Source organism: Motacilla alba, chromosome Z, assembly GCF_015832195.1.
Source record: "Motacilla alba alba isolate MOTALB_02 chromosome Z, Motacilla_alba_V1.0_pri, whole genome shotgun sequence".
Lineage (NCBI taxonomy): Eukaryota > Metazoa > Chordata > Aves > Passeriformes > Motacillidae > Motacilla > Motacilla alba.
Genome location: NC_052046.1, coordinates 9,595,570 through 9,606,201, shown reverse-complemented (window position 1 = coordinate 9,606,201; position 10,632 = coordinate 9,595,570). Strand labels below are relative to the sequence as shown.

The 10,632-nt window shown below is 53.6% G+C and overlaps 1 protein-coding gene across 1 annotated transcript; it reads right to left on the bottom strand.

The window, feature by feature from the left end:
* Positions 1-9: 9 nt before the first annotated feature.
* On the bottom strand, positions 10-2,327 carry LOC119695700 (microseminoprotein, prostate associated). The gene is made up of 3 exons (XM_038124694.1): positions 2,105-2,327; positions 1,357-1,465; positions 10-985 (listed from the first exon to the last, which is right to left on the bottom strand). The coding sequence occupies exons 1-3, from the start codon at positions 2,208-2,210 to the stop codon at positions 796-798; spliced, it is 405 nt and encodes a 134-aa protein (XP_037980622.1). The 5' UTR covers positions 2,211-2,327; the 3' UTR covers positions 10-795.
* Between the last annotated feature and the right edge of the window lie 8,305 nt (positions 2,328-10,632).

Genomic DNA, 10,632 nt, shown 5'->3' with positions numbered 1-10,632 from the left:
AGGCTGGAGACCTCTTTGTTCAGTATCTTTATTGCAAGAACAGAAACATCTACACAAGGCTCTGCACAACACAGGCATGGCACCAGCTGGGGCAGCTGCCAGGGTGGCTGCCTCCACCCTGGCACTTGGATTGCTTCTGCTTCCTGAACCCTCCCCACCCTGCTCCCTTGCCAGTGGGGATGGGGCTCTCCCCTGGGGACATCCTGTTCTGCCACCTACCCTGGGCTGGCTCTGTTGCGGTGTTGCCCAGGGCTGGCCTACAGTGCCAGGGACCCCAGGGGCTTTTGGAGCAGGGGCATTAGTGGTTCCAGAGGTGGGTTGTGCCCCTTGCACTCCGGGAGCAGAGGAGGGGCTGGACAGGGTGTGGGAATCCTGCACGAGGTGCCGTGGTGACCCCAGCGAGCTGCCCACGGCTGCTGTGCAGAGGAGTACAGGTCTGGGAGGGAGTAGGGAGCTGCTTTGCTTGGGGCTCGATATCGGAATGCAGGACTGCCATGGAGCAGGCTGCTTTGTAGCCTTTTTTTAGTCTCTGAAGGATTTCTGCCCACCTGGAGGAGATCCTGTAGAATCTGCATTCCCACGATGTGCAGAACACCTCACGGGGAAGGCGCACTGGTTCAGGAAGCTGGAGGCAGAAGCAAGGCTTGGTGCCGTGGTGTGTGGATAGTGGTTTCCTTCGAAGGTGCGGGCGGTGATGCCTCTACAGGGTGGGTGGGCAGGTCTGGAGCATGCGGGCAGTGTGCTCTGGAGGGGGGAGAGCGGCGCCGAGGGGCGCGGGCGCTGCCGAGACTCTCTCTATCTGCTGAGCCCCGCACCCAGCACCTTGTTCACCAGCGGCTCAGGGGTGCTGGCCGAGCCCCACTCGTGCTCCACGCTCTTCACGCACGGCAGGCTGGGGTTGGCCTTCTGCACCACCGAGATCTGGCAGGTCTGTGAGTCGTAGTGGGCCTCGCACCAGTCAGGGAAGTCGATCGGATGCTGGGTGCTGTGGGAGAGGACACAGTGCCATCAGTACCTCTGATTAGTGCTGGGGGTCTGCTGACTGGGCCGGGTGGCTTCCTGCTGCCAGCCCTCTGCACGGGATGTCTTCCAGACCAGCTCAGGCAGGCTGGGACTCAGCTCCTGGCCCATCTGGGCATCTTGCTGTGCCAAAACACTCTTTCCAACTACCCCAACTCACCCCACCACCCTCAATGCCCCAGTGGGGTCCTGCCCACCTCTTCCTCTTGTTTGCCAGGACCTGGTGCCCTGCAGCCCTGCCAAGGCTCTGATATCGGCTGCATTTGCAGCCAGCAGACACCCGCCGCTGCAGATGCAGGGGTGGTACAGCCCACCCCAGCCCAGCCCCTCACTCACGTCTCACAGCAGCCCACGCCAATGGGGTGCAGGCAGGTGCAGAGCAGGCAGTTGGTGCTCAGCCACGATTCCCCAAGGGAGAACTGTTTCCCTTCGTACTCACAGGGAGCTGCAAAGGAAACAGTGGTGATGAGAGCACATGGGTCTGTGCTGAGGGTGAGTGGAAGCCTCCTTGACACCCCTGTGCCCTGAAGAGGGGCAGAAGTATCACGATGACCTCTCACCCACCTTGTGCTATGGATGATATACGGTGGTCTATCCACCATCCTGCAGGTATGGAATGCCCTGTCATCTCTCATGGGTGATGTACCCATCCATCCTCTCCTGACTCTGCCTTGGGGCTCTCACCACTACCCCGTGGGTCTAGAGCAAGAAGCAAGTGGCTCTTGCTTCCCTGGAGAGGACAAATCCAGCACCCCTTAGGGTTTGGGCATTTCTGCAGCCCTGGGAGGAGACAACAGAGGGATGATGAGCCACCCTCCTCCCTTTGCTGCTGCACGCTCAGCCCTAGCCAGGCACCTGCCAGGAGCCTTCATGGCCCAGAAAGCTGTTTCTCAGCCAGAGCCCTGGGGAGCTGTTCTGTGGTTTATAGACTGCTCCTTCCAGTCTCCACTGGCCCATGATGCCATTCCTGAGCTCAGCACAATCCCTTCCATACTTCTCAGGCATAGGGAAGAGCCCTGCCATGCTGAGAAAGCTGAGGCCTCCTCTTCCTATCAGCCTCTTCCCACCTCACCTCCCCACTTACCTTTAGCCTGGAAGTAGCATTTGGCCTGGGAGCCCGGCAGCTGGAGGAGGAGGGAAAGAAGCAGGCAAAGCCTGCCCCAAGCACCCCTCATCTTCTGCGCTTGCATGGCTGTAGATGGTTGAGCTGGACTTGGTCGCTTTGCTTCTCTATTGCCTTTGCTCCTTTGCCTTCTCTTTCTCTTTCTCCCTCTGCCTTTTTAATGCTCTTCCCCTGATCCCAATGAGAGATATTTATAAAGTTCAGCTTTACGACCCTGGCCACCAGCTGTGCCCCACTGGAAAAGTTGTAAAACTCATTTCCTGATTTGAAAGGCATGAAAACAAGAGGTAGGATCAAGATTTTTAACAAGCTGTGAAAAGCTGATTCATGCCCTCCAGAAATTTCTCCAGTTGGAAGCCCCTGTGGGTGCAAGGCTCCACAGCAAGGGGAGATCCAAAGGTCCCCTGCAGTGCTGCCCTCTGCGGTGTGGTGAGCACGTAAGCAGCAAGCACGGGAGACCCTGGCTCCTGACCAGGAGAGCTCCAGGCTCCCCTCTGGTCATGCTGAGCCGTCACTGCTCCTTCACAGCAAGCCAAGGTTTTGGGATCATCCCATCTCACAGTGACCAGAGCAGCACAAGCATTCTGCTAACAATGTGGGATGCAAATGGCACCATCCTCATTTGGGGATGGAGGTGCTTGCACCCACATCACGGCACTTTGACCCCAGCCTGAGCTGCAGTTGTGCTAGGTTCATAGCCACGCATAGGCTGGGGACAGAGACAGCAGGTTTAAAATCACAGGATCACAAAATCATAGAATCATAGAGTCATAGAGTCATAGAATATGCTGAGTCAGAAGGGGCTCATCATCAGGGTCACCGTGTCCAACTCCTGGCCCTGTGCAGGACACCCCAGCATGTGTCTGAGAGTGTTGTCCAAACACTCACTGAGCTCTGACATGTTTGGTGCTGTGACCAGAGCAGACAGTACAGCAGCTACAACTGATGCAGAACAGGAGAGAATGAACGAGGGTCATCTGAGCAGTGCCCATGAAAGAGGACGGTGCCTGTACACCTGGAGCACCCACAAGGTACGGGGGCTGAGCATCCTCTTCCAGGGGCTGCAGACTGGCCCAAGAGAAGCAGGAAACAGGAGGGATGAAATTAGGAGGTAAAAGTGCTTTTGGGCAGCAGGTAACCTGAGAAGTAAGCAAGGACTTGTGGGAAGGTGCCACATCACCCAGGGTTGTGCCTGTGGACCTCACAGACCCTCACCCAGAGGGGCTACCTCTGTGTAGAAGTGATAAGGCTGTTATCTGCTGGCAAAGTGAGCTGCAGTGCAAGACAGAGGAGGTCAGAGCCCTGGGAGCCGCATGGCCCCAGAGAGCTACCAGCAAAGGGCTGACTTGCCAAAAGAAATTTGCAGCCCTTGTCAGAGGTGCTGCCAGCAGCAGGAAACAGGGCTCTGGGGATGGTCCAGCCAGGGGCTCAGCCAGCTCAAGGCTGTGCCGGCAGTGAGGCAGCATCAGCAGCGGTGGCATATGTGGGTCATCTGCCCCTGCATTAAGCTCCCTGTTCCTGAGAGTTTGGGATAAATTTACACCTTGACGCGTGAGGCTTAATATCCCTTCCAGAATTTGTATTGGCATTCACTATTATAGCTGGATATTTTTCTTATCCCTATAAGTGCCCAATCCCTCATTGAATCCTGCTAAATTTTGGCCCGAGCATTTTCCTGTGGCAGTCTAATTAAGCACAGAGTGAGAAAGAAAAATGCTTCCTTTTATCCGCTTTATCCGCTTTGGATTCACCACCTTCGGATTTGAAGGCAGAGTCCCTTCCCTTTGGTGCTCTGGGCCCCTTTGCCATCCCGTTGCATCCGTCTCCTGCAGCTTGTGCTCCCACTGCTGAGGGAGAAGCCCTGGCTTTGCATCCCTTCTTCCCCTTAGAGAATTTCCCCAGCCCTGTTGTAGTGCCACGGATGATGCTGTGTCCCTCGGCGGGGTGGCTGGATGGCAGCGAGTGTGGGATCTGTTAGGAAAGGCTGATAACAAATCAGAAAAATGCTGGGCACGCCCTGCTGACCGCTGGGCCGTGAGCCGGGATGGTGGAGTGTATCAGTGACAAATGGAACTTGCTCGTTGGTGCAGAGTTGTTACTATATAAGGAAGATAAAAGTGTTTGTCGTCAGAGCAGTTAATTAATATTCCTATTGTGTGTTTGGAGAAAGAAGTCTGGCACGCAAATAACTGCAATGAAATAATCCATCATTGTTTCATCAACAAGAACAGCAAATGTTAAAAAAAAGAAGTGGTGGGTTTCACTCAGAGGCCCACGGGATTTGGACAGGCTTCCAGAAAAGTCCTCAAGACCTGGGGCGACAGCATCTCTTGGCTGTGAGGAAGGGCATTGCCCCTGCTCCATCAGGGACGTGGAGAAGCATTCTCAGGATTTCTGTAGCCATTATGGTTCATTAAATAGAGGGTTAAAGCTACAAGTCCATTCATGGTCATTGGGTTTTTCATCAAAGTGCTTTGCTGGGAAAATGCAGAGAAAAAGAGGAACATCAGGACATCTCTTGGCACACTGCAGAGGGAGCAGGGCAATGGAGCACCATCCACACTGTGGCTGTGCATAAAGAAAGGGGCTGGTGGTCCCCCATAGCCTATTGATCCTGCTATTCCCCCTCCTAGCCACTTTCCTTCCCCCACTTTTGCATTCCTGGCCATCCACCTGTCCCCAGTACACACAGCCCTGAGGGTGATCCAGAGCATTTTGGTCCAGGTTGTACAGGAGGGAGCTCGTAATTTGGAAAGCAATAATTGCAATTGGACTTGGTGTTTCAGAGCCTCTGCCTGGGCTCTTGAGGGGTACTGTGGCAAGAGTAGCTGACACCCTCTCCTGCTGTGCCAGCCTGGAGGAGGTTTTGCTGCAGAGGCTGAAAGAAAGCAGCTGCTTATGGTCTCACATCTTGGAGAACAACTGAGACCCAGGGAAGAACCACAGAAAGGATAAAGGGGCTGGAAGAAGTGCCTCTCTAGATGTTCAGTCACTTCGATTTACCAGGCAGAGACCAACAGAAGGGATCACTGCCTGTCTACGTGTGTGCCAGTGAGGAGCAGTGACCACCTTTGAGTATCCCAGGATCCTGCAGAAGATCACATCCATGTCTCTGCATCCTCCCAGCAGGAGCCAGCTCTCCTGCCTGGCTGGGGTCTCAGATTGTAGCTGTGTCTGAGAAAAGCTGGGCACTGCACCCCACCAGGGCCTCCTCTCCCAGCAATCCCTCTGCAGAGCAGCAGAATGCCCAGTGCCAGGGATGGGACCCCATGGATGGGGAAGGAAGAGCACCCAAGCCAATGGTGCTGGGATGAGGTGACAACAGCCCACCCCAGCACTGCAGGAGGCTCAGGGGGTAATAATTGATGCTGGACAAGTTGCCACCAGCAGAATCCAGGAGGGTTATAAAACCTGAATCTCCTGAGCCTTCAGCTGGAGCTGCAGCTGCAGAGCAGGAAGCAAACAGGATCCCGGCTGGCATTGTGAAAGCAAACACCATAAATCCGAGGAAGTGCTGTGATTGCTGTTTTAGGCACTGGGGAGCTTGGCTCCTGGTCCCCAAAGCTATTTTATTTTCTCTCGGAACAAAAAAAACCCAACCCAAAACCAAACCAACCCAAAACAAAAAACAAACAAGCAAACAAAAAACTCAAAAACAAACAAACAAAAAAATCCACAACCCCAGCTTATCACTGGACCAAACTGCATTGGTGCTGCTGTGGACCATGAAGCAGCTCTGGGATTGCCCAGCACGCTGAGGATGTGTCAAGCACCAGAGTACCCAGGGCACCAGGGCAGGTGCAGGTAGATGCCAGCTCTGAGTGATGACCATTCACTGCTCACTGGGGAGAGGTAAGCAGAGGGGTGAGGAAGAGATAGGCAGTCAGGAGCTGGGAAGGGAAGACAAAGGACTAGCCAGGGAATGACAGCTGGCTCATGGCATCCTTCATCCCACAGCTGGCAAGCCAGATGGGACAGCTCACAGAGCTGAAGTACAGCCCTACCAGCAATGAGACTATTGCTCCAAAAAGGGGACAAAATAGAGGGGATGTAAGAAAAAAAATGATGTCACCTTACTCTGCAGACTGGCTGCATGCTGGATGAAGCTCGATGCAGGTGGAGAAGCATGGGCTGCAAGGCATGCTGGTGTGCCTTGTATCTTCCATGGATGTCCCTGGCCCCAGCACCCTGACCCTCCTTGCAGGAAGAGGTGTTCTGACCCCAGAGGCTGGGCACAGCATTTCACAGGGGCTCTGTGACCCTGGTTGGAGCGGGTGTGTGGGTTCCCTGCCATGGGACAGGACCTGCTGTGGGATGGTGTCTGCAGGTCCCCAGTCATGGGATGGGCTCTGTGTCCTGGGCAGTTCCATGCTGGGGCTCACTCTTGTGCCCTCTTGCCCTCTCTCACATGGTCTCATCCTCCCTTGCTCATGCCCATGTTCCATTCCTTTGGGACTTTCCCAGGTCGTTTGTCATAGCTGTGGCTGCTCTGCATCAGGCCAGGTTTTGGCATCAGTGGGTTGGCCATGCATTCCTGCTACCCTCAGCCCTGGCAGGGTGCTGGCACCGCCCTGGCTCTCCAGCACCCTGGGCATCCCAGCATGGGTGTTCTGCAGCCCATGGCTCTGCCTGGGCTCCCCTCAAAGGAACGTGCCAGGGGGTCACAGTGTGTTTAGGAAAACAGGCTTTGGCACTTGCTGGCCATACCAGGAAAATAAAAACATCCGGGCAGGCAGCCGCACAGTGACTGCGAGAGGCCGGCACTCCATAAATCCCCTGGAGCAGGTGCTTTGTAGTCAGCACAAGGAAATGAGCATATTATTCAGCTTGGCTTAAACCCCGAAATGTTTCCTGTCCTGTGAGTCAGAAATAACCCAAGGAGATCATTCCTAGGCCATGCAGAAACCACATCAGCCAAAAAATGCCAGGCACTTGTTGGCCTGAGGATTGCTGGGGAGGTCAATGGTCAAGGCCCCTCATTTTGGAGGAGACTTTGCTGTGGCAGTGTCATGCCACCAGCACTGACCTCAGCACATAAATGGCCTGGAACATGATGAGGATCCACAGGGGACTCCCAGACTAGTCCTGGGCACATTGCTTCATTGGGATACAAGGGACAGGAGAGCCCCAGGAGATCCTGAGGCTATCTATGTCCCAGGTGGATCCTGCAGATCTCTAGCCTCACTGTGATATTCGAAAGAGGGATCCCCCTGCACAGTGCATTGGCTGTTTTACTGGCACCCACAGCGCCATGCTGGGGTGATACCCTGCTCTAGGGACGTTCTACAGGAAAAGCCACGAATGGCTCGTGGCTTCGTGGTGGAAGAGACTACCTAGGTATGGGACCGAGACCCCATATACTCAGCCTGGGGGTCCCAGAGAAGTTGGAGGGGAAAGCACTGTAAGAGCTGTCTCTGGCTTGACACAGGCAGCACCCACGTGAAGGGGTTAATGGGTGACACTTCCTGTCCTAGTGCCCTGAAAGGACACTCCTAGGGTCCCACCATGGGTCTGGGGCACAGAGAGGTGTGGGTTCTGGGGGCTCTCCCCACGGACACACAGTGACAACCCTGGTCCTGAGCCAGGGAGATGACACAGCTGCCACATTCATGCACAATTTTCCCTTTAAAATATTTGCCTTTGCTCTATTTTTTCCATTGCTGGCACACAAACTTCAAATCGGAACAAGGAGCCCTTCAGACTCCCTGGACAGCAGCTTCCTGCAGCACGGGAAGCCCATATGTGAAAAGGTCACCCCATATATCTGCACCAGTCCTGGGTGCTTTGTGCCCACCTGGTCAAAGCCTCTGACCTTCTGAAGGTGTTACCCTGGCGTTTGGGATGGGGTGGCAATGTGAGCACTGCAGTAGAGACCCCAGCAGAAGCCTCACCTGCACTCGAGCAGACGTGTGAGTCCTCGGCAGTGCCTCCTCCATCCCTGCCCTCTTTCCACACAGGAAAGGAAGGAAGGGGCTGCTGCCCATCCATGCCAGACCTCCCCGTGACCCAGCGCTGCCTGTGCCCTGGCACAGCAGCATCTGCACGACTCCTCCTGGCCCTGGCAGTGACGACCGTGCTGCAGGCACTCACTTGTGGTGCCTGCCACGCTCTTTACAGTCACCTCCTGAGGCTGGCAGGTTTCTGGCTCCACTTCCAGCATGGAGGTGAAGGAGCTTGGCAAGGCCCATGGCCTTGTGCTGCTGCACGCCAGGAGGTGGAAAAACAATTGTCATCTCTGGGGACCCAAGGCTTGGTTATGCTTGCCAGGGGAATATGGAAAAGAAGACTGGAATCTCAGGGGCCTGATCCCCCCAGGGCAGGCAAGTGTAGCTGTGCTCTCAGTGCCCATCGTGATCTGGTGCAGTCCTAGGACCAGCATGTGTGTCACTAACGATTGTGTTTGAGTCACTTAAAAAAACACTGGCAAGGGTATCAGCAAAAACCAAATTTAATATTAAGTGGCAGCACAACAAAGTTAATTGGCAAGATTCACTTACTGGACAGTAGAGGCACATTGAGGAGAAAAAAAGGTACAACAAACAAAAACCAGGCAATCAAAAGACATGCGAACCAAAAGCCATCTAGGGGTGTGGTGTGTGTGTGTGTGTGTGTGTGTGTGCATGCAACAAAAGGCCAGTGAGGGCAAGGATAAAAAGGAATATGGCCTAAAAGCTTTGTAGCACTCACACTTAATAGTACTTAACTTGTAACTTAACAATTTAGCAGAGGAATAACACTTAACAGCATCTAACCTATGTAACTTAAACTTGACAACTTAGCAAAAGAACAACACTTTAGCAGCCTTTAACTTTGCTCCTAACCTATGACTTAACCTTACTTACAGTCCTAAGTTACTTAGATCTGAGGTACTGAAACACCCAAGAGAGCAGCATTTGTCCCAGATTTGCTACAGCCTGTGCATAGGGGCATGCACACATACAGAAAGACAGTGCAAGCAAGGTACTTGTGAAAAATTCCCCTCAGAGGTCAGTGAAACGCTCGCTTTGGATGCCTTTGCATCCCCTCAAGAGGCAAAGGGCTGAGCCTCAGGGAGCAAGGGTATCAGCTCAGGATCCATCCTTGTTGGGTGATCCTCGAGTACAGCGGGCTTGAGTTTGCTGGCTCTGAGAGGCCTCACTCAGAGGGAAGTGCTGGCCACACCCTGCTGTGGTCCAGAGCAGCTCAAGGGGTCTCATTTTGGACCACTGTGTACAGGGCAGCGAGAGAGTGGGCTTAGTTGTAACACTGTTTCATCCTCGCCACAGTTTCAGCCTGCACTTTCTTATCCGAGAACAGCGATGTTCTGCCGTTCAGGGAAGAATAACAGTTGCCAGCACTGTTCATCAAAAACCCAGGAGCTCTGTAAGGCAGCAGCAGTTCCTGGAAGCAGGGAGTGTTTCTGATAAGCTGGGGAAGGGCTGAGCCAGGTGCTGTTTTTCAAGGCTCAGGCTGAACAAGCATTTCTCAGATTTCATTTCAGGGCAGCCTGGAAAAGGGGGGATGCATCACCACCATGGACCACCATGGACCACCACAGATAGCCATGCACCACTACAGGCCACCAGGAGCAGGCTGCTGGGTGCAGCCCAGTGCAAGGGAAGATTGTCATCCCAAGGTGAGGGATGCCAATAAAACCCAGCATGAAACCATGGCATAGGGAATGTGCCATGGAGCTAGAAAAAACCCAAGGCATGATAACTCTGTGTGTATGGGGTGTGTATGGTGTGTGCATGAGGTGTGTATAGAGTGTGTATGGTGTGTGTATGGTGGGTATGGGGTATGTATGGGGTGTGTATGGTGTGTGTATGGGGTGTGTATGGTGTGTGTATGCTGTGTATAGTGTGTGTATGGGGTGTGTGTATGGGGTGTGTATGGGGTGGGTGTATGGTGTGTGTATGGGGTGTGTATGGTGTGTGTAGGGGTGTGTATGGTGTGTATGGGGTGTGTGTATGGTGTGTGTATGGGGTGTGTATGGTGTGTATGGTGTGTATATGGTGTGTATATGGTGTGTGTATGGTGTGTGTATGGTGTGTATGTGTGTATGGTGTGTGTATGGTGTGTATGGTGTGTGTATGGTGTGTATATGGTGTGTGTATGGTGTGTGTATGGTGTGTATGGTGTGTGTATGTGTGTGTATATGGTGTGTGTATGGGGTGTGTATGGTGTGTGTATGGTGTGTATGGGGTGTGTATGGTGTGTATGGTGTGTGTATGGTGTGTATATGGTGTGTGTATGGTGTGTGTATGGTGTGTATGGTGTGTGTATGGTGTGTGTATGGTGTGTATATGGTGTGTATATGGTGTGTGTATGGTGTGTATGGGGTGTGTATGGTGTGTATGGGGTGTGTATGGTGTGGGGTATGTATGGTGTGTGTATGGGGTGTGTATGGGTGTGTGTATGGTGTGTGTATGGGGTGTGTATGGGGTGTGTATGGGGTGTGTATGGGTGTGTATTGGGTGTGTATGGTGTGTGTATGGTGTGTATATGGT

Excerpts from the sequence above, each read along its gene's own strand:
- LOC119695700 (XM_038124694.1), bottom strand. The coding sequence starts at position 2,210 with ATGCAAGCGCAGAAGATGAGGGGTGCTTGGGGCAGGCTTTGCCTGCTT. Across the intron at positions 1,466-2,104 it reads ATGCTACTTCCAGGCTAAAG|CTCCCTGTGAGTACGAAGGG; the intron begins GTAAGTGGGGAG and ends TTTCCTTTGCAG. Across the intron at positions 986-1,356 it reads GGCGTGGGCTGCTGTGAGAC|CACCCAGCATCCGATCGACT; the intron begins GTGAGTGAGGGG and ends CCTCTCCCACAG.